This window comes from Tachysurus fulvidraco, chromosome 14, assembly GCF_022655615.1.
Source record: "Tachysurus fulvidraco isolate hzauxx_2018 chromosome 14, HZAU_PFXX_2.0, whole genome shotgun sequence".
Classification (NCBI taxonomy): Eukaryota; Metazoa; Chordata; class Actinopteri; order Siluriformes; family Bagridae; genus Tachysurus; species Tachysurus fulvidraco.
The window spans coordinates 1,187,502-1,214,595 of record NC_062531.1 but is presented as its reverse complement, the minus strand read 5'-3'; the positions used below and the strand labels follow the sequence as shown (position 1 = coordinate 1,214,595).

Genomic DNA, 27,094 nt, shown 5'->3' with positions numbered 1-27,094 from the left:
TGAATATTTTAGAGCTTTATTTACAATTTTAAACAGTTGTAAGGTTTAATATGTACATGTGCACAAACAGAGCTGCGTCCTCTGTCCTCTGTCCTCGTCCAACTCCACCCTGAGCTCCCGTTTAGTGAGTTAATTACAGAACCTGCTCTATACATCACGATATTTCAACATGTAAGAAGACTGTGAAGGTGGAAGCTTAGGAGCAGGAGGTGGGTGTTACTGCTCAGGGGGCGGGGTGTTACCGCTCGGGGGGTGGTGGTGGTGGTGTTACCGCTCGGGGGCAGGGTGTTACCGCTCAGGGGGCGGGGTGTTACCGCTCAGGGGGCGGGGTGTTACCGCTCAGGGGGCGGGGTGTTACCGCTCAGGGGGCGGGGTGTTACCGCTCAGGGGGCGGGGTGTTACCGCTCAGGGGGCGGGGTGTTACCGCTCAGGGGGCGGGGTGTTACCGCTCAGGGGGCGGGGTGTTACCGCTCAGGGGGCGGGGTGTTACCGCTCAGGGGGCGGGGTGTTACCGCTCAGGGGGCGGGGTGTTACCGCTCAGGGGGCGGGGTGTTACCGCTCAGGGGGCGGGGTGTTACCGCTCAGGGGGCGGGGTGTTACCGCTCAGGGGGCGGGGTGTTACCGCTCAGGGGGCGGGGTGTTACCGCTCAGGGGGCGGGGTGTTACCGCTCAGGGGGCGGGGTGTTACCGCTCAGGGGGCGGGGTGTTTGGCTTCGTCCTACACACAGGTGTTAGGGAGGTTCCTTACTGCGAGTCCCTACAGAAGGCAGAACGGAGGCCGCTGTTGTGTTAGAGCCCTTATTATGGACATGTCTGAAGGAGCACTTGATGCTATGTCACTCTTGTACAAGGCAATCCCATAATTCTGCTCAGAATGAGAGAGAAAGATGGAGGAGCGAAGGAATGACTTCATTACAGATCATGATTCAATTCTACAACGGTCATAAAAAGGAGGTTATCGCTGTAGGAAAGAGTCGAGTCACAACATGCCTTTGTGTGAAAGAGGTAGAGTGAAAAGTGTGACTCCGGACTTTAAAAACTTGTAGCAAAAAATGGTTCTGTCCTAAATGCAGAAAACGGGCTTTAAGGAGCCTTACTGAGGAAAGTCCAGATTTAGAACACAGCCTGCTGAAAAATCTCAAAAAATGTCTGTCCAGCGTGACGAAACGTACTGAGTATGTAAGAGGAGTCCGAGCGGCAGAACCAGGACAGGATCGGTTTTAATCTCAGAGGTTCTGGCTCTGTTCTACATGTAGAATAAAGAGACCAAGAGTAAAGTGTGCATAAAAACAGGGTGAGCAGCAGAATCAGGACACGACCCACCTGGACTTCGTAGAGATGAGGGTCCGTCTTTAATGCAGGATTGACGCAGCCTCTAAAAATAAACGGTTTTGTTCTAAACGTGGTTGAGAAGGTTCCCTACTGAGTGTGGGACGAGTTTACTGAGCATTTCGATCTCTGAGAAGTTTGTGGTCAGAGTTTGTCTTTTTTACGTCCCACCGAATGCACGCTACCCCGAGTGCACGCTACCACCGAGTTCACGCTACCACCCACAGCATGCTACCACGAGGGCATGCTACCACCGAGTGCACGCCACCACCCAGCGCACGCTACCACCGAGGGCACGCTACCAGCTACCACACTCCTCCTCTGCTCTATAACCCAGCTTTAAGGCAGAGACGGATGGAGATTAAGAGTCCGGAGTGTACGAAGGCGGCTCGGCTCACAACGCACGAGAGAAAGGCTTAAAACGTTTCTCCCCTACGGAGGGAGCAGAAACCGTGAGGCACTTAATACGGAGGTTCAGTAAAGGCAGAAGGGAAAGTGAGGGTGAATAAAGCACTAATCTCATCATGTACTCCTTAGGTTTAGTTTCTGATCATTAAACTCTTCTAAATCTCTTAATCTTTAAAATACGCAGTTTATACAACAATTTATTTTGCATTAATCTCTAAATCATCTCCTTCTGCTCGGTTCCTCCGGGTTCTGCTTGGGCTTAGACACGTATACGCTCGCTTAAAATCATCTCTTTACACATTTTCACACAAGTTTTTTTTTAAAAAAAATGTTTTTCTTCCTTTACAAATAAATTAAAAATCCAGCACGTAGGTGAATATCGTACGGTCGTACAGACGGAGGTAAGATCCGCTTCGGTCCCAAACGCGAGGAGGGTTTCGAAGGAAGCGACAGGAGATCTGAGCAGCAGGATTGGGACACGACCCATCTAGATCCCTCAGAGAACTCTGTGTTCCTGGTTCAGAGCAGGGTATAGCGGGTGTAGTAACGGGTGTAGTGGCAGACGTGTGCAGGAGGATCAGGATGAGACCTGTGCGGATCTCCTCTCATGGATGTTGGTGAGAACGTCCACCGTGTCCTTCAGCAGCGTGTCCAGGATCCCGTCAGCCAGCTGCATCTTTACCAGCAGCTCGTCTTCATCGTAGTTCACCCACAGAGCCTCTTCTTCATGGAGCTCCTGCACCTGCAACACACACACGCACACACACGCACACACACGCACGCACACACACGCACGCACACACGTCATTACTGCTAGCTATAATCCCTCTGTATTTATCTCCGTCTCTCCCTCAGTGTTTATGTTTCTCTCTGTTCATTTATCCATCTGTCTTCATGACTCCGTCTTCATCTGTCTATTTAATTCACACTATACATATATATCTGTGTGTGTGTGTCTCTCTCTCTCTCTCTCTCTCTCTCTCTCTCATCCCTTCAAATGCCTGTGTACTGATCTCTCTATCCTGCTCCCTGTCTCGTGTCTGATCAAGGTGGTAGTGTGTGTGTGTGTGTGTGTGTGTGTGTGTGTTTACCAGGATGTGGTCGACTCGGTCTCTTTTCTTACGGCCAAACTTCAGCATCTTCTGCCAGTCGCTTCTGTGGTTCTGCTCTTTATTCAGACTCAACAGCTTCAGAACCTCACTGGTGACAAACGCCTGCAATTTACACAAAGAGAAATCCTTAGAGACACACACTGTACACACACACACACTACACTGTACACACACACACTACACTGTACACACACACACTACACTGTACACACACTACACTGTACACACACACACTACACTGTACACACACTACACTGTACACACACACACACACACACACTGTATGTACACACACACACACACACACACTGTACACACACACACACACTGTACACACACACACACTGTACACACAGTACATACACACAGACTGTACACACACACACACTGTACACACACTGTACACACACTACACACAGTACATACACACACTGTACACACACACACACACACACTGTACACACACACACACACACACACACACACACACAGTACACACACACACAGTACACACACAAACACTGTATACACACTACACACACACACAGTACACACACTGTATACACACTACACACAGTACATACACACAGACTGTACACACACACACTGTACACACACTGTATACACACTACACACACACACACACACACTGTACACACACACACTGTACACACACAAACACTGTATACACACTACACACACAGTACACACACAAACACTGTATACACACTACACACACACACAGTACACACACTGTATACACACTACACACAGTACACACACACACAGTACACACACACACTGTACACACACACACACTGTACACACACACACACTGTACACACACACACACTGTACACACACACACACACACTGTACACACACACACTGTACACACACACACTGTACACACACACTGTACACACACACTGTACACACACACTGTACACACACACACACACACACTGTACACACACACACACACACACACTGTACACACACACACACACTGTACACACACACACACACTGTACACACTGTACACACACACACACACACTGTACACACTGTACACACACTGTACACACACTGTACACACACTGTACACACATACCTGGACTTTAGTGAGGTCACTGGGGTCGTCCATTCTGTGGATGTATGTAGAATTAACACGCCGTGGTTTGATCCACAGAGGACGATTGGTGTTGGGATCCTCAGCATAGATTTCCTGCATGAGCTCCCACGCCAGGTCAAACACCGCCTAACACACACACACACACACACACACTTAATTTTGTACTAGAAACTGTAATATCTGAACATGGGCTGTGTTATAAACATCCCTGACCTGTTTGTAGCTGTGTACACACTCCTCACTGTTCTCATCCCCCAGCAGGGATCCTGAAGCCTGGGGTTTGGGCAACGCTGTCAGACTCTGATTACCCTGCTCCATCCCGCAGCTCCTCCAGATCTCCAGCAGGGCGGCGCCCACCAGTTTCTCCACCTCGCCGGCTTTGTGAGGGACCAGCATAGCGGTGGTCGCCGCCTCCTCCTGCTGCCTGACGAGTGGGAGTTTGGCTGAAGACGTGGACGTGAGCTCTTCCTGCCGGAGTTTGTTCTTGTGCTGAGCGTGTTTGCGAGAGCTGAGGCCGAAGTCCTCATCGAACCAGTCCGGCTCGTCGCCGAGCACGTGTAGGAACTCGCGGTTCAGCTCCAGCTCCTCTAAGCGCTGGACCAGCTCCTCCTGACCCAACACTGGGCTCTCCTGAACACACAACACTTCACTTATTCATCACTATTCACACACAACTCAGAGGAACACACAAATATAAAGGAATCAAAGGAACCTGTGTCATTCTAGCACTTATTAAAATATGAATAAAATATTCCTAATACAAATATAATAATGCTTCATTAAAGTACAGCATGGAAACCATAATAATAAAAAAACTAAATGCAAAAGAGATGATTATAATGTGAATATTATCAGACTGATTTAAATATAAATATCGAATATTTGATTCCAAATACAACGTTTTAATGCATTTCATCCTCACGATTATTAGACGACAGTAAATATTAATATTACTACAAAGCACCAGGCAGAAGAAACCTGTTGTGTATCTGAACACCACACGTATCGTCTCACTGAGCGTGTAGTTAAAAAGGTGTTAAACTCTAAAGTGAAGCCTCTCCTACTGTCTCTTCTCCTAAACTTGTGTAACGTTTACAAAAAGAGACAAACTGATAAAACTGTTTAACATCAGGCTGAACTTCGCTCCTCGGGACCCGGCCATTACGTTTCCTAACACAATAAACACCTAAACTTTGGTGATCTTCATTGGGGATCGTATGGGTTTCCTCTCCTGATTCACTTCACTTTAAAGGTGCGGTCTCCGTTGTCTTCAGAAAACCGAGTCGGGTCGACAAACTAAACAAATACAAACCTAACGTGTAGCCAATGAGCAGAAAGGGGCGTGTCTTGTCGATATGGGCGGAGAGAGTGTTCGGTGCGCATGTGTGACATTAGCAGAAAGCGGTTTTAACATCGACATGGAGGATAAAAACAAAGAAAGAAAGAGAAGAAAGACTTACGATAAGGACAAGAAGTAGGACGTGTTAATATAGGATCAGCTTTCCAGCGCTGGAGAGAACTGAAGGAGCAGGAAGTTGGCCACATATTCACAGGTTGGAGTTTCCCGAGTCAATAACTCCTGAGCTAAACGCTGTTACTACACAAATAACACCTCTTTTCTATCGTAGTAATGTAGAGAGGCAGCTACAACCGCGTTTTGTGTAGTAACAGCGTTTAGCTCAGGAGTTATCGACTCGGGAAACTCCGACCTGTGAATATGTGGCCGACTTTACTTAAGACGCCGAGGCGCTTTTTTCCTTCTCGATAGGTGAGTAACGTTGGTTTTGCTTTGTTACACAGAACTAATATATGCCTTTGTCCTTTACATCATTATGCTTGTGTGGCATTTTTGCTTGTTTGTTTATCTACAATCGTATTGTTCTTCCCTTCAGCTATGATAAAGACACGTTTCTTTCCGTTAGTCGCCTGGGTTACGTACGTATGTGTGGGCGGAGCTATTGATACAGGGGTGGGACCCGTTTGGGTTAGGGGCGTGTTTGTTTTGGTGATTTCAAATGTCAACATTGGCTTTTAAACAACGGAGACCCCACCTTTAATGTTACTGAGAGTGAATTAAGATTCAGCCAATCACTGACAATTTCACGGTCATGTGACTAAAATCATGAGCTACGTAACTACTGATGTTGATCGGTGAAAGATAAGATCCTAATTTACACTTTAATAAAACACCGGTCTAAGATTTGTTATAATAATTAATAATGTAGCGATCCAACACACTGAGAAGCTGTGATTGGATAGTGTTGCTGTGACTGACAGGTAAGGAGAGAGTAAGCCACGCCCACACAGACGTCACGTTCCGAGACTCCGGCATCATCTGTTGTCTGATTTTATTTCCTCCTGTAAACCTACACCATGTGACATTTCCCCCAAATTTTAGCACAGTTTATCAGAAGAACCTCGCAAACGGTCGGCATGGCGACTGAAACGACCTCGGTATCATCTTGCTATCCGGTCTGAACCAGTACTCAGAGTTGTGATATAAAAAAAGAAAGAAAGAAAAAAAACACCCACCAGTCGGTTGCAGAGCTCAGGAGAAGACGCTTCTTCTTCGTCCTTGTCAAAGACAATGTGGAAACTTTCCTTGTTCGTCTGGCTGATGGACGAAGTTCTGAGCTGGGACATCATGTCTCCACTGAGTTCTTCATCCTCACCAAGGAAGACAAGTTGATTAGCGACTGAGATTTTCTGCTCCTTTGCTTTCCTGATCTGCTGAAACTGTTGCAGGGCATCGCTCATGAAGCGTTCCATAAGCGTATCAGCCAGAGTCACGAGGGGTTTGCTCTCCACGCCGTCCTCGGATGTCTTCTCGGGTGGAACTTCTAAAGGTTTCTGGAGGTCCTCTGTCGAAGTAGACGTCTTACCAGAGATTAGCAGGTCCAGAATGTCTGGTGTTTGATCCTCCTGAACCTCCTGAACTTTAGAGACATCATTAAATTCAAGGACAACGTCTCCAAACCTCTCGAGTGACGCAGAATGATTTCCTCCATTAAGATCTTCGAAGATCTCACCATCGACAGAAGCAGGGTCAATCTTCAAGTCTTCTGTAATGCATGAAGGCTTCAAATCAATATTGAAGTGTTTCTCAGAAGGTTCCCTCATCTCCGAAGGTGGACCTGGATCTGCTTTTTTATTCTGAAACATGCTTTCGGTCTCGTCCGTCTTCTCCGCTTCGTTCGACGGATCATCATACGAGGAATCTTCCTCCTCTGAGGTTCTGGTACGACCTTCGATCATCTCAGGTAAATGAGAGATCTTATCGGGAGGAGCAAATATGCCGTGTTTCTCTTTGCACTGGAAGTAAATGATGTCATCATAGGTCCCGTTGTTGCTTCCTTCGGATACATCCAGCTCCACTCCGGCCCAGAATCCGTTTGCAAACCTGGTGGGTCCCTTGAACCTCAGAGTTCCTGGCTGAACGTTGCTCACCAGAACTCGATCACCAATCGCATAACCGGGCATTTCATCCTCCAGAGTCTTTAGAGTGCTGAGAACATCGACGCTTTCTTTTGTACCCTTTCCCAGGAAGTCGAGATCCAAAGGTCTTTCCTGCTCGAAGGTACCGCTAGCGTTCCCTGACTTGAGGCTAATCTCCTCCTCGATCTCCTCCTCGCTGCTGAAGGAGAATTTGTACGATTCCTCTTCTGGATCTTCAGAAGATGGCGAGCGAGGTCGAGTTTCCTCCTGAATCGCTGATTCGAAATCATCTTTGTAGTCGTCGTCGTCGACCGTCGACGAAGGAGCGGGTTTGAGCTCGGAGTCTTCCTTTCTCGGGGAAACGTCCGGAGTGTGAGAGACTTCTAAGGATGAAGGAATCTCTGGACGTTTGGGTTCTTCTGGTTCAGCTACGAACGAGGAAGTGGATTTATTATCTTCTGAATTGTTCACATGCTCTTCTTCTTCTTCTTCTTCTTCTTCTTCATGGATGACTTTTACAGCGAAGGCAATTTCCGTTTCGTTCTTGGAGAAATCCTGGTTTGTGTCCTGGACCTTCAGATCCAGCACCTGATACGAGTGCTCTGACGGAGACAAATGTGACCTCGGAGATTCCAGCTCCTCGATGAGCTCCGACCTCGGACCGGAGGCTGCGCTCTGATTGGCAGAGGCGTCGGTTTCTGGCCTAGTGGGGCTTTGAGGGGGCGTGTGCTCATCCTGCTGAGTTTCAGGAGGACTCAGACGGTCGGGGCTTCCCAACACCGGGGTCGGGGTCACGGTGGGAGGATCTTCATCTGAGGAAGGAAAGTTCACATCGTATCTTAGACATAACAAGTGGAAGTTGGAGCAAACAAACACAGTTCCATCCTAAACTACATACTATTATACTAAATGTTACTATGGCAACCAATGCGATGTGCATGCTGTTATTTAGCCTGTGTGTGATTAAAGGTGCGTTTGATACGAGATCGTTCGTCGGTCCCTTCGGACGATGGGAGTGTGTGTCTTTACTCACCGCTCGGCTCCGGAGACTCTGTGTGTGTCCTGTCCGATTTCTCTGATTCAGACTCGTGGCTTTTTCCTGTGAAACTCTTCTCGGTTTCAGACCTGTATAGAGGATGAAGAAGAAGAAGAAGATGATGATGATGATGATGAAGGGAAGAAGGATTCGGATGACGATAGAGTAAGATGGTGTCAGACCTGTCCGGGGTGGAGGTTTCTGTTCCGGACTTATGTGAGCCCGATGTTGGAGTCTTGATCTGGGGTTTAGTCGAAGTGGCAGCATCTGCTTTACTCAGCTCAGCTTTCGTCTTCTGAATGAAGTTGTTGTAGGACTGTGGGAGAAGGAGAAGAGCAGAAGATTCAGTATCATACAGGTGTGTGTGTGTGTGTGTGTGTGTGTGTGTGTGTGTGTGTGTGTGTGTACCTCCAACTGTTTGATTAGACTGGCCTCCTGAGCTTTCAGTCGCTCTTTGTGTCTCAGTCTCTGCTCCTTCTTTAGACGCTGCACTTCAGCTTTACGCCGGCGAAGCTCCGCCCTCAGAGCCAAGACACGCCCCTCGATGTCACTCTGATCCGATGCTGCCTCTGTAGGGGACAAGAGCAAGAAATTAGCTATAAGTTATAAAACAAACTCAGCTTTCTGGTGTTGGTGATGTAGTGTTTTACAGCTAAAGAACGTGTGTGTGTGTGTGTGTGTGTGTGTGTGTGTGTGTGTGTGTGTGAGACTGACCAGATGTTGGGCCTGATGAAGGGAGGTCTCGCTTCCTGGTGTTGCTGTGTGATGTCACTTTACTGCTGGAACTTTCAGGAACCAGGGGAGACTGTCACACACACACACACACACACACACACACACACACACACATACAATTAACATCACTGTGTATAATGTTGTATTCAATATCCTTGATACATCTCTGTGTAAATCCATCTGTCCCTTTTCCTGTCCATCTCACCGCCCGAGACACCACCCACCCATCCATCCCACCGCCCGAGACTCCACCCACCCGTCTCACGGCCCGAGACTCCACCCACCCATCCATCCCACCGCCCGAGACACCACCCACCCATCCATCCCACCGCCCGAGACTCCACCCACCCGTCTCACGGCCCGAGACTCCACCCACCCGTCTCACCGCCCGAGACTCCACCCACCCATCCGTCTCACGGCCCGAGACTCCACCCACCCGTCCGTCTCACGGCCCGAGACTCCACCCACCCGTCCGTCTCACGGCCCGAGACTCCACCCACCCGTCCGTCTCACGGCCCGAGACTCCACCCACCCATCCGTCTCACGGCCCGAGACTCCACCCACCCGTCCGTCTCACCGCCCGAGACTCCACCCACCCGTCCGTCTCACCGCCCGAGACTCCACCCACCCGTCCGTCTCACCGCACGAGACTCCACCCACCTGTCTGTCTCACCGCACGAGACTCCACCCACCTGTCTGTCTCACCGCACGAGACTCCACCCACCTGTCCATCTCACCGCCTTTGCTCTAGACTATTTTTCGCTCACTGCATCAGTGTGTCTCTGCATGTGACTGTCCATTTGTCCATCTATTCTAAACCACCTCTCTTTATCATTACTAGATAAATAGTGTAGTGCATGTGTGTCTCACCTCTTGGCCGTGTGTGTGTGTGCGCGAGTCTCCCCTCATGGCTGTGTGTGTGTGTGTGTGAGTCTCACCTCATGGCTGTGTGTGTGTGTGTGTGTGTGTGTGAGTCTCACCTCATGGCTGTGTGTGTGTGTGTGAGTCTCACCTCATGGCTGTGTGTGTGTGTGTGAGTCTCCCCTCATGGCTGTGTGTGTGTGTGTGTGAGTCTCACCTCATGGCTGTGTGTGTGTGTGTGTGTGAGTCTCACCTCATGGCTGTGTGTGTGTGTGTGAGTCTCACCTCATGGCTGTGTGTGTGTGTGTGAGTCTCACCTCATGGCTGTGTGTGTGTGTGTGTGAGTCTCACCTCATGGCTGTGTGTGTGTTTTACCTCATGGCTGTGTGTGTGTGTGTGTGTGTGTGTGTCCTACCTCGTGGCTGTGTGTGCGTGTGTGTGTGTGTGTCCTACCTCGTGGCTGTGTGTGTGTGTGTCCTACCTCGTGGCTGTGTGTGTGTCCTACCTCATGGCTGTGTGTGTGTGTGTGTGTCCTACCTCGTGGCTGTGTGTGTGAGTGTGTGTGTGTGTGTGTCCTACCTCGTGGCTGTGTGTGTGTGTGTGTGTGTGTGTGTGTGTGTGTCCTACCTCGTGGCTGTGTGTGTGAGTGTGTGTGTGTGTGTCCTACCTCGTGGCTGTGTGTGTGTGTGTGTGTGTGTGTGTCCTACCTCGTGGCTGTGTGTGTGTGTGTGTGTGTGTGTGTCCTACCTCGTGGCTGTGTGTGTGTGTGTGTGTGTGTGTGTCCTACCTCGTGGCTGTGTGTGTGTGTCTTACCTCGTGGCTGTGTGTGTTCACACACTCCTGTACAGTGTGTATGCTGGAGACGGACAGCACAGATGACGAGTCACCCTCACTGCGCACCTCTGGGAAGGGAAAACGAGCCCATAATTAGTGCACCAGCGATGATTACTGTACATTTAGGATACGCCCCAGACAGATACCCTGTTATTTCTGTCCGTCTGTGTCTCTGTATCTACCTGTGTGTATGAAACTGAACCCAAACTACACACAGAAATCTCTCTCTCTCTCCCTCAGGATCTCTCTTACTCGGTATGCTTCTCTTCTTCTCCATCTCTTTCCCTCCATTAATCAGCCTCTATCTCCTTCTATCTGTCTGTCTCTCCCTCCATCAGTGTCCCTCTCCCTACAAGTATGCTTTTCCATCCGTCTTCTCTCCATGTCTTTTCTTCTTTGTAATCTCTTTCTCTGTCCGCTCCACCCGACATTTCCGGTCTCCATTCCAGTATCTCTCTTTTTCCTTATCTCTCCATCTCTTTAGTCATTAGTCTATTCCTCTGTCACTCACCTTGTCCTGTCTTCTTCTCCTCCTGTCTGTCTCTCTGCAGCTCGTCTGTGCTGTGTTTCTGCTGTGTGTGTCTGTCTGACGTCGCCTGCCCCTTCCACTGGGGCTCCGCCCCGTCTGTGCGCCTCAGCTCCGCCTCCACCTGCTGACGCCAATGTACCAATCGCAGCTCACGCTGAGTAAGAAATCTGAATGAGAACGACAGAGAGAGATGTCAGAGAGAGACACACGGAGATAGAGAGAGACAGAGAGATGTCAGAGAGAGACACACGGAGATAGAGAGACAGAGAGATGTCAGAAAGAGACACACGGAGATAGAGAGAGACAGAGAGATGTCAGAGAGAGACACACGGAGATAGAGAGACAGAGAGATGTCAGAAAGAGACACACGGAGATAGAGAGACAGAGAGATGTCAGAGAGAGACACACGGAGATAGAGAGAGACAGAGAGATGTCAGAGAGAGACACACGGAGATAGAGAGAGACAGAGAGATGTCAGAGAGAGACACACGGAGATAGAGAAACAGAGAGATGTCAGAGAGAGACACACGGAGATAGAGAGAGACAGAGAGAAAGAATAACATGGTTAAGAAATGATAGTTATCCTTAGCAAAGCAAAAAAGACCAAACACACAAACACCCCCCCCCAAACCATGTACAATCCTCATCAGTGCACTAGAAAGTGTACCTGCATCGCATCTTCATCATCATCATCATCATCTTCCACCTTAATAATGATCTCTTCATTTACTAGAATTCTAGTCACTTTAAGAAACTCCCAACTACTCAAATACACACACACACACACGCACAGGCACGCGCACACACAGGCACACACACAGAGGCAGGCAGGCATGCACGCGCACACACACACACAGGCACGCGCACACACACGCACGCACAGGCACGCGCACACACAGGCACGCGCACACACAGGCACGCGCACACACAGGCACGCGCACACACAGGCACGCGCACACACAGGCACGCGCACACACAGGCACGCGCACACACAGGCACGCGCACACACAGGCACGCGCACACACAGGCACGCGCACACACAGGCACGCGCACACACAGGCACGCGCACACACAGGCACGCGCACACACAGGCACGCGCACACACAGGCACGCGCACACACACACACAGAGGCAGGCAGGCATGCACGCGCACACACACGCACACACAGGCACGCGCACACACACGCACGCACAGGCACACGCACACACACAGAGGCAGGCAGGCATGCACGCGCACACACACGCACACACAGGCACGCGCACACACACGCACGCACAGGCACAGGCACGTGCACACACAGGCACGCGCACACACACACACACAGAGGCAGGCAGGCATGCACGCGCACACACACACACGCAGGCAGGCGCGCACACACACACACCCTGGCCTGTATTATTATTATTATTAGTGTCTTTTTTTGCCCTGTACACACAGCATGCCCCACGTCAGAGTGCTGTACTGTACCTGACTAACTGACTGTAGATAACGAGGAAGTGAGGGTGGAGTTTAGAGAGACAGACACGCAAAGACGCCCAGCGGAGGGCACTAAACATGGAGAAGAGACACTGCACGGCAGAGCTGCTGCTAAAAATACAAAAAAAAAAAAAGAGTACACAACACACACAAAGGCAAACAAATAAGATGAATGGAAAAGAGAGAGCGAGAGAGAGAGATAGAGCATCACATCCTGTAACAAAAGAACCTTGTTCTCAGACCAGCACTGTACTCTGCCTAACACACCCATACTAACCACACCGACAGACATAAACACCACCTTTAAAGTAAAGAATCACTAAGGAATCATGTATGCTTGTTGATTCTGACTCAGCACCCAACTGATTCTTTTAAATCGATTTGCTGTTCGCGTCCCAGACCACCTCCTGAAGGGGTTTGTACCATCGGGTTTATATCCGTCTCCAAAACGTTTCAGAGTGCATTTAGACCTGGTCTTTTTACCGTCGGGTAGATATCGGATCACAGAAAACGCAGGAAGTGACCAGGGGTAAAAAAGCCCCTTAGTCGCACTCGGGCCGAGTGTGATGTGTGTCCTGCCCTCACTAAAGAACCAGATCAAGGCAGAACACACATCAGAGTGGAAGATTGGAACAGTTTAACAGTGTGGTGATGATTATGACACAGAATGAGGTGTGTAAGCACAGGAAACAGTTACAGTGATGCCAGACACAGTGTGTGTGTGTGTGTGTGTGTGTGTGTGTGAGACCTCTCATCTGTGTGATAGTTCATCTTCTTCAGCTTCTTCATTATGCTGCTGGTCTCGCTCCCCGACACAGATAAAGAGGAGGGGCTACGAAACTCCACGTCCAGCTCGGTGGGAGGGGCCGAACTCCTGCTCGCATTTGACAGGGGTGACCTCTGAAAGTACAGAACAGCGGTTAGCTAATATACTTCACAAGCAGTAGCTCAGGGAGCGTGTGTGTGTGTGTGTGTGTGTGTGTGTGTGAGAGAGATCTGTACGTTGTGTAGTAGAGCGTGTGCTGAGACCTGGTTTGTATCTTCAGCGTTCCTGAGTTTCTCCCTCAGTTTCAGTGTTGTGTGTTGGATCCTCTCGATCTCCTCTTGTTGTTTCAGCAACAGTTTCCTCTCCCTTCGTGCCGCTCGGTTCGCCTCCTGCAGCCTCCTTATTTCCGCCTACACACACACACACACACACACACACACACACACACACACACACACACACACACACACACACACACACACACGTCGATTCCTGCTCGTTGTAAAAGATCCTATAGGTGTAGCAGCTGTTACTGTGTACACTGGTGTAACAGAGCCGTAACAGGACGAGGTTGCGTTATTTACCTGCTCCTGTTGTAGTTTCAGCAGCAGGCCTCGCTGTTTTTTGCGGATCGGAGGCATTTTATCATCCTCTCCCTTGTCCCGCAGACGCCTGGAGAAGGACAGTGAGAGTGAGACCGATAGAGAGGAATGTACTGCGCAAACTTTACATGGCTTTGCAAAATCAAACACACTGCTGAGGAATTATGGGAATGTAGCGCCATGGATCACATGAACTACTGAGGGCTGTAGAGGAGGCTGAACGTAGCTCATCGGTTAACGGTGTGGGCGGAGCTTGAGCATCGCTGGGGTTATATCAGCTAGCTGAGTAGACAGCGAAGTGTCTTTTATAAAATGTAAATCATATCTCTGGGCGGAGTATAATAGGAGATGTGGGCGGAGCTATTTTGATGTAGCGATTATTATTATTATTAGGGGTGTGGGGGGGAACTTTGACGCCGTATATATGGCTTTAGTGAATGTGGGAGGTTTTTTCCTGCCTCTTTTGAAGCTCGAGCCAGTCGAGCTCAGCTCGGGTTTTCTCCTTCAGCGCTCGATGTCGGAGGCGCAGGAGGGAACTCTGATGCTGAGAGCGAACTTCCTCTTCCTGCATGCACTGCTTCACCATCGCCATGGTGAACTCTGAGAAGCTGTACTGATCCGCGGAGAACACTGGGACACTGCCGTCCTGCAGGACACGAGACGGAAAGAAATAAAGTCTGGGATATTGTACATATTACGACACGTTTTGCCGCAGTGTGTGTGTGTGTGTCTGTGTGTGTGTGTGTGTGTGTGTGTGGTGTACCTTGGTAGATGACTTTTCAGCGTGAGGTTCCTCGTCCGATTGGCGTTTTCTCTCCACGGATCCCCTCCAGTGAGACTCTGACGGAAGCACTGAACGAAACGACTTCTCCAACTCGTCCTCCGTCACGGACTCGTCAAACTTCGAAGAATAATTTATTGAGGCGCTGTCTGCTGATTGGACAGAGGGGCAAAAGATGACAGGAAGTAATCCAAGAGCCTAATAACAACCCTAATGAGTAAAACTCCCTCCAGTCTGTCTCACTAAAGACCTCTCACCTCTGTCGGTTTGCAGGCAATCATCAGCAGCAGTGTTCACTTCCTCTTCCACCGAGCTGCTCCTGTCCATGCCGCCTCCTTCGCCCTGTCTCACGCCGCTGAGAGACAGACAGGTTGTGTTAAAGACAACTGTGACAGATCTGCAGTGTTGAGTGGAGTTAGCGCCACCCACAGTAATTCTGTGTGGTGTAACGATATTCAAATGTTTACATCCCTGTTAAAAAATAGGAAGTGCAAAGAGCCAATCAGATGGCAGACATGAAGATCCTGAAGCTCATGGACAGAAAAGTGGACAAAAGATATTAGCTGTTCTCTGGGCTGGACTACATGGATGGAGAGGTGTGTGTGGGTGTGTGTGTGTGTGTAGGGCTGATTTGGTGCCCCCTGCTGGTCCGTTCTCCTCTCATCTCTATAGAAACGATGATGACGATGGTCACGCCCCTCGTGCTAAACCACCGAGTCCACCAGAGAGAGAGCGACCTGATTCTAGCTCAAAGATCCACAATGATGTGAAAGAAAATCCTGGGGTTGGCAACCTGTACAGCTTCATCACTGTACAGTGAGTGTGTGTGTGTGTGTGTGTGTGTGTGTGTGTGTGTGTATTACCTGACAGTATGCATCCTGAAGGACTCAGACTCAGCGAAGCTGCTCTGTGGAGTGTCTGCTGATGGTGTATTCTCTGCAGAGACTTCACTCCTACTACTGAGACACACACACACACACACACACACACACACACACAGAATGTATTGAAGTACGGCATACAATAAACACACTTTAGCAGTATGAACGAATGAATGTAACATCACTAGTATAAAGTAACTCACATAAACCAGATAAACTGGTTTCTGATTGGTTACCTGTCTGTTTGTGGGTGTGGCTGCCTCACAGGTGTGACAGAGGGAAGCATTTGAGAACGAGTCATCTCGGTCATCTAACACACACACACACACACACTTTAGATGATAAAACAGTTTATCTGTAATTGTTTATTTAACAATTTTGAAGGATTTTACAGAATATTGTGATGTGCTTTACTTTGATGCACCACTTTGTTTGTGTCGTGCTGTGACGCGCGGCGTCGTGCTGCGACGCATAGTGTAGTGTAGTGCTGTGACGCGCGGCGTCGTGCTGCGACGCGTAGTGTAGTGCTGTGACGCGCGGCGTCGTGCTGTGACGCGCGGCGTCGCGCTGCGACGCATAGTGTAGTGTAGTGACGCGCGGCGTCGTGCTGTGACGCATAGTGTAGTGTAGTGCTGTGACGCGCGGCGTCGTGCTGTGACGCATAGTGTAGTGTAGTGCTGTGACGCGCGGCGTCGTGCTGTGACGCATAGTGTAGTGTAGTGCTGTGACGCATAGTGTAGTGTAGTGTAGTGTAGTGTTGTGTAGTGCTGTGACGCATAGTGTAGTGTCGTGCTGTGTAGTGTAGTGTAGTGTAGTGTAGTGCTGTGTAGTGTAGTGTTGTGACGTGCTGTGTAGTGTCGTGCTGTGACGCATAGTGTAGTGTAGTGTTGTGTAGTGCTGTGTAGTGTAGTGCTGTGTAGTGTAGTGTTGTGACGTGTTGTGTAGTGTTGTGACGTGTTGTGTAGTGTTGTGACGTGTTGTGTAGTGTTGTGACGTGTTGTGTAGTGTTGTGACGTGTTGTGTAGTGTTGTGACGTGTTGTGTAGTGTTGTGACGTGTTGTGTAGTGTTGTGACGTGCTGTGTAGTGTTGTGACGTGCTGTGTAGTGTTGTGACGTGCTGTGTAGTGTTGTGACGTGCTGTGTAGTGTTGTGACGTGCTGTGTAGTGTTGTGACGTGTTGTGTAGTGTTGTGACGTGTTGTGTAGTGTTGTGAAGTGTTGTGAAGTGTTGTGACGTGCTGTGTAGTGTTGTGACGTGCTGTGTAGTGTTGTGACGTGCTGTGTAGTGTTGTGACGTGCTGTGTAGTGTTGTGACGTGCTGTGTAGTGTTGTGACGTGCTGTGTAGTGTTGTGACGTGCTGTGTAGTGTTGTGACGTGCTGTGTAGTGTTGTGTAGTGTTGTGTAGTGTTGTGTAGTGTTGTGTAGTGTTGTGACGTGTTGTGACGTGTTGTGACGTGTTGTGACGTGTTGTGTAGTGTTGTGTAGTGTTGTGTAGTGTTGTGTAGTGTTGTGTAGTGTTGTGACGTGTTGTGTAGTGTTGTGACGTGTTGTGACGTGTTGTGTAGTGTTGTGTAGTGTTGAGGGACCTCTCTGAGCTGTTGCGCCGTCTCGGTCTGTTGGTGGATCATCTTGCTGCTGTTCTCTTGCAGCTCCAAGAGAGCCTTCTGATGGGACTGAACCAGATCCACACACAGTTCTGCATGGGCCTGAGTAACACACACACACACACACACACACACACACACACACACACACACACACACAGGATTAACACAATACACTAAAACCCAGTTTTGTCCCAACACACATGTAACAGCTTTATCTGATATAAAAATAACAACAATAATAAAATGTAAAATTCTATTTATTTATATTTAATAAAAGTTCTGTATTATTAATAAAACAGTTTCCTTTATGAACTCAGTACAAATACGGACATAATAGAAACATTAATAATTCACATTCATAAATCAACAAACACGCTACTGACACTCCATCGTCATGGTAACAACTGTACTAATATAGCAGTAAGAGTTGTGTGTGTGTGTGTGTGTGTACCTGTGCTGCTCTCTCTCGGCTCTCCTGTACGTGTCTCTGAGACTCCAGCGCTTCCTGTTCTGCTTTCAGCCTCAACAGCTGCAGCTCTCGCTCCTGCCTCTGCTGCTGAGCCTGGACGAGTCAAAAGTCAAGAGTCAGAGGTCAGTCTCACACACACACACACACCCCTGTGCACCCCCACACCTTCCCTCAGAAATCTAGGTATTAAAATCCCACCTTGATGATCTGTGCGAGTGAGACGCTCTCCTGCTGAGCGAGTGAGACAGCTCGGACTCTCTCCACGTCGCTCAGCTGTCTCACTGACTCCTCCACTGCATCCATGAAGTTTAGCTCGGCACTTAGACGTTGCTGCAGCACAACTGGGGTAAAATGTAGCTCTGAATCACACACACACACACACGGTTACTTTACCATGAACATGTAATATGTAGGTACTCTGATCTGAGATGAAACGTGTCATTAACTGTGTTGGTTTAAACCTTGTGTACCTGTGGTGCAGTGTGCTGGTTCTGGGGTGGGGACTATAGTGTGCACAAGCCCTCCAGCTCTGGGGGTGGAATCTCTGACAGATGCAGGACTGGATGAAGAGGAGCCGAAGATTCTTGGAGAGTCGGCAGTGTTTCTGGGAAACTGTGGAATCTCGGACATCACACTACACACAGACACACAAAATAAATTCTCTCCACCACAGAACTACGCATGCAGATCATCAAACACCACAAAGTGTCCAGTGTAGTATAAACACCTCCCACTAACCTGTGGCTGGAGTGCGCCGAGGTGCCCCCTGGTGTCCCGTTCACGTCGGCGCTACTGCGAGAGCCTCGAGGCGAGTCGCTCTTCCTCCAGTCGTTCCTCTGAGACTCGGAGGCAAATGAAGACGCGCTTCTCCTTCCGTCCACCTGGGTGCGCTCCGAACTCTTTTCTGAACCTGAGGGAGGAGGAAAGACATTCATGTTGTTATTATTTCAAAGGAACTGAAACACAAAGTGTGTGTGTGTGTGTGTGTGTGTGTGACCTCTTTTGCTGATGGAGTGGGCAGAGGAAGGTGAGGTCAAAGGAGTAGAGGCAGAAGAGTGAGGAAATCGGTCATGTTCTCTCTTGTCATCTGCTGCCCCGGAGCTGCGACTGTTACTGCACAGACGATGTGGATATAAACGAGGTCCCAGATCACACACACTGTTATTCACCACATGTGGCTGTGTTCTTAACCATGCAGTCACATAAATCAAGTCAAATCAACATCACACTTTGGGTGTGTCCCAACCACACACACACACACACACACACACACACACACACACACACACACACACACTGAACTGACTTAACTCCACCCACCTGATGCCGTTAGTAGTTCTCTTTGATGCTGATTGGCTGCTGCTGCGGGAGGAAACAAAGTCGTCTTCGTAGACACCGTTTGGCAAGCTGTGAGTAGACGGAAAGGAACGGAGGGCAGGTGGAGATCTGTCCACTTCTGCATCCATCACTTCACACACACACACACACACGCGTGTGAGATGAGAACAAGTGTACACCTGAGTGATATGTACACAAATGTTTATGAAACTTACCGTTGTTGTATTTGTTTCTGTTTTTGGTGAATATATGGATGACGCTGTGAGGGCTGCCCTTGTTAAGCTCCTCCCACGGAGGCTGTGACATCACCACAGGCCGATACGGCACGTGAAGCTCTGCCTCTTTCTGGAACAGGGTGATGCGCTCCTCGTTGTGGTGTTCATTGCGAGCTGCAGAATTCTCACCGGGATCGGAGAGACTGCCGTCGCTCAGCAAGCCCTCGCTGATGGAGCCTCCGCTCGAGTCGTGTTTCTCTTCCTGCACGGAAAGCGGGACGGCGGTACCGGCTGCGGGTGGGTGGGGTTTGCCGATCTCACCCCAACAGTCCCGGGTGATGAAGCTGTACAGGTTGCCAACCCCAGGAAGTTCTTTCGCATCATTGTGGATCGAGCTGGAATCGGGTCGCTCTCTCTCTGGTGGACTCGGTGGTTTGGTGCGAGGGGCGTGACCATCGTCGTCGTCGTTTCTATAGGCAACAAGCTTTCGTGCCTCGTTTTCTATTCGGCTGGACAGAGATGCGGCGCAAGCCTTCAGGGCCTCCATGCGGTTCAGCCTGCAGGAGGTGTGTGTGTCTGCGTGGCCTGTCCTCACCTGGTGTGTGTCCACAGTGTGTGTGTCTTGCATGTGTGTAGTGGAGTTTACACACTCTGGTTCCAGACTGAGGAGATGAGAGAAGAACGGACCAGCAGGGGGCACCAAATCAGCCCTACACACACACACACACACACACACACACACACACACACACACACACACACACACACACACACACACACACACACAAAATACACCTGTCTTACTCAAGTGTGTTTTTGTTTTGAAATGAAATGCAATGTAACTGAAAGAGAAGGGATCACAGCTGTGTGTGTGTGTGTGTGTGTGTGTGTGTGTGTGTGTGTGTGTGTGTGTGTGTGTGCGGGTGTGTGTGTGTTACCTGCAGAGTGGAGACGGTGTGAGTTCTGAGAGCTCACTGGTGGAAGGACTGAGTTGTTCCAGTCTCTTGTTCTCTTTATCTGATTCCCCAGATGGCTGATACCCCGGCCGTGCCTAAAACACAATACCCAAAATACACAACTTATATACGACGCTTACATAATACACACCACTGACTAATATGCTGTGTGTGTGTCTGTGTGCGTGTCTGTTCGTGTGTGTGTCCGTGTGCGTGTCTGTTTGTGTGCGTGTCTTGTTTGTGTGCGTGTCTGTTCGTGTGTGTGTTCGTGTGCGTGTCTGTTCGTGTGTGTGCGTGTCTGTTCGTGTGTGTGTTCGTGTGCGTGTCTGTTCGTGTGTGTGCGTGTCTGTTCGTGTGTGTGTGTCTGTTCGTGTGTGTGTGTGTGTGTCTGTTCGTGTGCGTGTCTGTTCGTGTGTGTGCGTGTCTGTTCGTGTGTGTGCGTGTCTGTTCGTGTGTGTGCGTGTCTGTTCGTGTGTGTGCGTGTCTGTTCGTGTGCGTGCGTGTCTGTTCGTGTGCGTGCGTGTCTGTTCGTGTTCGTGTGTGTGTGTGTCTGTTCGTGTGTGTGTGTGTCTGTTCGTGTGTGTGTGTGTGTCTGTTCGTGTGTGTGTGTGTGTCTGTTCGTGTGTGTGTGTGTGTGTGTCTGTTCGTGTGTGTGTGTGTGTGTCTGTTCGTGTGTGTGTGTGTGTGTCTGTTCGTGTGTGTGTGTGTGTGTCTGTTCGTGTGTGTGTGTGTGTGTCTGTTCGTGTGTGTGTGTGTCTGTTCGTGTGTGTGTGTGTGTGTGTCTGTTCGTGTGTGTGTGTGTGTGTCTGTTCGTGTGTGTGTGTGTGTGTCTGTTCGTGTGTGTGTGTGTGTGTCTGTTCGTGTGTGTGTGTGTGTGTCTGTTCGTGTGTGTGTGTGTGTGTCTGTTCGTGTGTGTGTGTCTGTTCGTGTGTGTGTGTGTCTGTTCGTGTGTGTGTGTGTGTGTCTGTTCGTGTGTGTGTGTGTCTGTTCGTGTGTGTGTGTGTCTGTTCGTGTGTGTGTGTGTCTGTTCGTGTGTGTGTGTGTGTCTGTTCGTGTGTGTGTGTGTGTCTGTTCGTGTGTGTGTGTGTCTGTTCGTGTGTGTGTCTGTTCGTGTGTGTGTGTGTGTGTCTGTTCGTGTGTGTGTGTGTGTGTGTCTGTTCGTGTGTGTGTGTACCCCTTGCAGAGTGTGTTCTAGGAGTATCTTGGTGTACGTCTCTTGCAGGCGAGGGTTTATGAGATTAGGAGGCAGGACTTGTTGCTTGGCAACGCCCTCACGTTGTTTCTTGTACAGTTCTTGTAGTCTCTGACTCCGTCTCTCTTGCTCCTCCCTCTGACTCCGCCTCTCCTCCATCTGCTTCCTCTTCCTCTCCTCCTGCTGTTTAGCGATGTAGCGCCGTACTGTGTCTGCATCGTAGTGCCGTTTCCGTGGCAGTGCCCTCTCTGCGCGTTCGGGGAGCAGTTTCGATGGGCTTCGTCCCGCCCTCTTCCTGCTTTGGCCCGCGTCGCGTGAACTCGCACCGTCTTCCAGGTGTAGATCATCCAAGATACCGCGAATGTCTGCGGGGAGAAGTTCCAGGCTGGCAGAAAGCGCAGCATCGCTTCCTGGTGTTACGGCACTTTCTCTGTGTCTGTTGCTTACTCGTGGCCTGGAGGATCGATCTGATTGATGCTCTTTGCCTCTGGTGCCTCCTGCTGTTCTGGAGCTCTGAGTTACAGCAGGCTTTTCGTTGCTGCTCGGTCTTGAGCGGTGACCCGACTCGGGCCGAGGGACAGAACTGGAGCGAGATGCGGCACCTAAAAAGGTAATAAAACAATAAATACATGTACAGTGACTTTTGTTCTGATTTTTCTCCAGTTTTACTCTAAAGGCTAATTTACTGTGAACACTAGTGCAGGATTGCTTTGTTGGCATCTCACCTGTCCGACTCTCCTTCTCCTCTGACTGAGCACGTGGTTCCCTTGACGACGGCCCCAGCATCATCTTCACCACTTTCTGACCCTCTCGCCATGACGACACGCCGATCGCTACGGAGACCGTGGAGCAATGAGAAAGTTCGATTTTTCCAGCCATTTAGACCTTTTATCACCTCTCTGATGATCTGTTTGTCATCCCACAGTAAAGTGTTGCTAATACAGCCATCACATCTTAGGGCTCGGTCCTGTGTGTGTGTGTGTGTGTGTGTGTGTGTGTGTGTGTGTCTAGACTATGATTACTTTATCAGACTAACATTAACGTAGATAAACTAATCCGTATCGTATCTAATCTTCATCAGACCTGCTTTAGGTTCAGGAACAGATGCAGATCGATGAATCTTCCTCACGGGTTTAATCAGCTTCCTCTCCTGCTGCTGCTTCACTTTCTCCACCGGTTTTCGCTTCGCTCGCTCTGAGTAAAGGAAATAATTAAATTGTACATAAAAATCTCCACAAAATCAGAAATTAAACAATAATTAGTAAAATGTGCTTATACACACCTGTGCTGTGTGTACATACATTTCTGTCTATATACTGCAAATATTAATAAAGGAAAAAAAATAAGGGTGTATTTCATAAGTCTGTCTGTGTGTGCGCGCGTGTGTGTGTACCTGTGTGTGTGTGTACACCTGTGTGTGTGTACCTGTGTGTGTGTGTACCTGTGCGTGTGTGTGTGTGTACCTGTGCGTGTGTGTGTGTGTGTGTACCTGTGCGTGTGTACCTGTGCGTGTGTGTGTGTGTGTACCTGTGCGTGTGTGTACCTGTGCGTGTGTGTACCTGTGTGTGTACACCTGTGTGTGTGTACCTGTGTGCGTGTGTGTGTGTGTGTGTGTATACCTGTGACATAACTCTCAGCGTTCAGGTGAAACTCGTCCTCTCCCCACACTCGTCCGTCTGAGGTGCGACTGTTCACGTGGCTGCTGTTAAACCCTGTAAAAACACAGCAGCTGTTTGTATAAACTCAGGGTCTTATTTAGGGTTCATTCTGAAGCCATAACCTGCTATAATGCAGCATACAGATGTTTTAATTACAAACACCCATCACTGTAAACACTGCAGTGTCTTTACTGAATACTGAATAAAGACATTTATGTATAAACTCATTTTGTTATTGCTTTATATCTGTATTTGTTTAGACCTGTGTTGATTGGTGTTTGACCATCACTAGGCAGCAGTTCCCATGGCAACCATCACTCAGTAAAGCATCGCTCCTGATAATCGTACGTGTTTACCTTTATAGTTCGGCGCAGGAGGAGCAGCTGCAACTTTACGCACTTTGGTGCTGTGCTGGTGGGCAGAGTTTCTTTGCCCCACCCCTATCACCCCCTCCCTCCCCCTGTCTCCTGCCTCCTCCAGCTGCTCCCTCTGCCTCCTGATCCTCTCCTTCAGCTTCTCCAGCTTCTCATCCGTATGACGCTGACGGAGCTTCTCCAGCCGTGCAGACCCCGGGCTGAACTCTGACCCTCCCGTCGTGACCTCTGACCTCTGCAGAGCAGGCGAGTCGTTGAGGACGCGTACGGTCATTGCGTCCAGCGCTGAGGAGCGAGTGCTGTCTGCGTCGGCTGAGTGAAGAGGACGACAGTCTCGATCGTACACCTGACGACTCAGGGGGGCATCAGGGGGAGAAGATGTGGGTCTGGAGCAAACATACACACGCATGCACACACACAGACGCACACAGACACGCACTTTAGAAATGTCCTAATATATATAATGTATAATAATATAATGTTGAGGGTGTGATGTGTACCTGTGTGAGGTGTGTGTGTTGTCCTGTGTGCTGGTTCTCAACGGGCTCCGAGAGCTCTTGTCAGGGCTACGTCGACTCTGTGGGCGGGGCTTAATCCCTTTCTCTTCACCGTCTGAGCTCCGCCTACCTGCATGCAAACACCATAAAGTTTAGCTTCGACTCTGTTGTTCAAAAAGAAAGTAATTTACAGAATAATGTTCAGAGCATGGGACCTATAGAGTGAACCACATTTACTGTAGCTATGGCAACACTCCCTGTCCTGACAGAGCAGACCGATGGAAGCTCATTCCACCAAAACATAAAAACTTGAATGTAAATGTAGACACAGAATAATAAGCATCTGCTCGTCAGGATGAATTAATCACTTCCACAATCTGAATGTACGCCGTGTGTGTGTGTGTGTGTGTGACAGTGTGTGTGTATATGTACACGCTTGTGTGTCTTACCTCTGCGTTTGTGTGTCTTCTCTGTGTTCAGTGAGGTGATGACGACTCCCGAACTAACCGCCGCCTCCAACTGATTTTCAATGTGACGCAGCTGTAACACACACACACACAAAAAATGTCATTCGTGCACAAACAGCACACACAGATCCACACGAGTGTGTTTGTGAAACACTTACAGCTGCTTTGCTCTGGTTCAGATTCCTCCATGCAGATGACAGCTCTGTAAACACACACACACACACACACACACACAGTAAACACACAGCTTTCGAAACAAAGAACACATCAGAGGGAGAGCAGTAATAGAACCCTAACATTTCAATGACAGCTGAAGTAAATTAATCAACAGCTCCTCCTGACCAATCAGAATCCAGCAGCACTCTGGTGTAAATATAAATACACACGCAGCAGATGGGGAATAAGATGGATTGATTTGCAACGTAAACATGATGGTTAAAGAAGACAAAACCACAAACAAATCCGGGTCCAGACCAATGAAGGACAGGCCGCAGGTCTTTCCACACACCTGCTTACTACACAAAGGGCTTCAGAGAGGTGTGTGTGTGTATATGTACGTGTGTGTAAAAGAATAAAGTTCACGTATATATCAGAGGTAAAGACAGGGGTTGAAGAGTCTCTAACTATGCTGTTTTTCTCACGTATTAAATGAAGAGAGAGAATAAAGAGAGGCTGTTGTGGGAACGAGTGTTTACAGCTGTGTATAACAGCAGTGACGACAAGAACTGAACCATTTCACAAACATTAACCAGATAAAAAGTCTGACAATGACATCTAACCCCAGACACGCCTCTGCGTGTTGCACGTTACTCCTTTCGGCCAATCAGAACTCACCGTACTCCCCCATGTATGGATCCGCTGCTGGAGGTTTCTCTCCTCCTGATTGGCTCCACATAGCTAGTCCACCCTCCTACAGCAAGGAAACAGGAAGTAACAGATCAGGTCGATGTAAAGTGACTCGTTAACCGATTATACATCATCATCATCACTTGTGTCCCGTTCAGGTGAAGAAGCCAGCTAGATCAGGGAACATTTCATTCAAGGTAAGTGTCTCAAACATGGAGAACAGAGGGAGTATATCTCGATTTCCTACTCAGGGACACTTTGTAGATGTTTGAGTGAAGTTCAAATGAAAAAGCAAAAATCTAGTGAACAGGGTGTGTCTCTGGATGTGTGCAGGTCAGAATGGTTTTTTTTTTTCTAAAGAACCAAACACACCTCTATACAGTATTCTTTACGTCAGTGTTCCTCAGCAGGAAGCTCATATTTCAGATGCTGTACATTCCAGCAACATCAAACACTTAGTCACTCACACACACACACACACACACACACACACACACACACACACACACACACACACACACACAAACAGAGCAGTCTGTCAGAGAACACTGATGAAACGTGCCTCGTGCACCTTTACCTCAAACCTACAAAATGAATGGCTACCTGTTGCTGTTTGATTGACATGGTTAGGGGGCGTGGCCTAAAATACCCGGCTGAGTTATACACAGTATAAGTGACGGTTTCTCTCTCTCTCTCTGATCTGTTTATGTTCTAATGAAGGTTTCTGGTGTTCCTCTCTCTCTCCTGCGATAGATCCAAAGATCACTAATCATGTGTTAAATGAGACTGTGGGTTTGTGTCCAGATGTAAACAAGACTCACCTTACAGGAGCTTTCCTCAGACCATACCTTCCTACCCTCCAGCCCAACGCAGGCATCTGACAGAGACTCCAACAGTCTGGAAAAAGAACAAAGATCATAAATGTCCTTTTATTTGGTCAACAGGAGACATGATGAACTGATTAGTGACTAAACTTAACGCATGAATCCGTTCCCACAGCAGCAGCGTGTGTTTACAGTCTGTCACTAACAGACCTGCGTAGTACGCATGCGCGAAAACGGCGGTCACTGGGCGCAGCTGCTGCGCATGCGCGGTAACTCTGACGTTACAGGGAAGCGACCGCTAATTAAAACTTACTTAACACAAGACTAATCAGCTACATTAATAAAACGATGAAAAAGACTTTATGTTTACGTCCCTAGTGGTGATTAAACGCTGAACAGCTCTAACGCTGCAGTACGCTAACTCCCTGAGCTATAAGGAGTAGCTAGCTAACGGCTAACTAACCTACTTTACCTCAGCGGAGTTAGCAAACAAACAGTTTACCTGTTAAAGCGCTTAGTTACAGCGTTAAAAACACCCTGACGGGTTCGGCTTCGTCTCACCGGGGGTGGTTATTGTGCTGGCTTCCCGCTGCTCGTCTGGGATTTACCCGGTGTTAATGAAAGGCTACAAACGCTGTTAGATGACGCGCCGCCATTATCTACAACTATTGCAGGAAGTTAGTGACGTTCTCGCGAGAGTTCACGATAAGTATGAAAGCGTCAGAATCTG

The 27,094-nt window shown here is 49.0% G+C and overlaps 1 protein-coding gene across 7 annotated transcripts; it reads right to left on the bottom strand.

Annotated features, from left to right (window-relative positions):
* On the bottom strand, window positions 1-27,094 carry cep350 (centrosomal protein 350). Of its 7 annotated transcripts, none has more exons than XM_047800138.1 (39): window positions 26,867-27,094; window positions 26,362-26,437; window positions 25,529-25,604; window positions 24,853-24,896; window positions 24,677-24,767; window positions 24,231-24,357; window positions 23,713-24,116; window positions 23,318-23,410; window positions 22,782-22,892; window positions 22,424-22,531; window positions 21,681-22,300; window positions 20,489-20,601; window positions 19,551-20,260; window positions 19,318-19,465; window positions 18,995-19,110; window positions 18,736-18,907; window positions 18,468-18,631; window positions 18,196-18,356; window positions 17,980-18,090; window positions 17,508-17,627; window positions 16,158-16,231; window positions 15,904-15,999; window positions 15,298-15,395; window positions 15,023-15,192; window positions 14,718-14,905; window positions 14,242-14,329; window positions 13,921-14,067; window positions 13,640-13,791; window positions 11,397-11,581; window positions 10,865-10,953; window positions 9,170-9,260; window positions 8,864-9,024; window positions 8,638-8,771; window positions 8,453-8,544; window positions 6,517-8,231; window positions 4,198-4,614; window positions 3,964-4,110; window positions 2,829-2,951; window positions 1-2,479 (listed from the first exon to the last, which is right to left on the bottom strand). In XM_047800138.1, the coding sequence occupies exons 3-39, from the start codon at window positions 25,587-25,589 to the stop codon at window positions 2,315-2,317; spliced, it is 7,806 nt and encodes a 2,601-aa protein (XP_047656094.1). In that variant the 5' UTR covers window positions 25,590-25,604; window positions 26,362-26,437; window positions 26,867-27,094; the 3' UTR covers window positions 1-2,314. The 7 variants fall into 7 exon arrangements, with proteins under 7 accessions (XP_047656094.1, XP_047656097.1, XP_047656098.1 ...); XM_047800141.1 differs by having other exon boundaries at window positions 15,904-15,996; XM_047800142.1 differs by having other exon boundaries at window positions 18,995-19,104.

Excerpts from the sequence above, each read along its gene's own strand:
- cep350 (XM_047800138.1), bottom strand. The coding sequence starts at position 25,589 with ATGTGGAGCCAATCAGGAGGAGAGAAACCTCCAGCAGCGGATCCATAC. Across the intron at positions 24,897-25,528 it reads TCCATACATGGGGGAGTACG|AGCTGTCATCTGCATGGAGG; the intron begins GTGAGTTCTGAT and ends GTGTGTTTACAG. Across the intron at positions 4,111-4,197 it reads GTGTACACAGCTACAAACAG|GCGGTGTTTGACCTGGCGTG; the intron begins GTCAGGGATGTT and ends TGTGTGTGTTAG.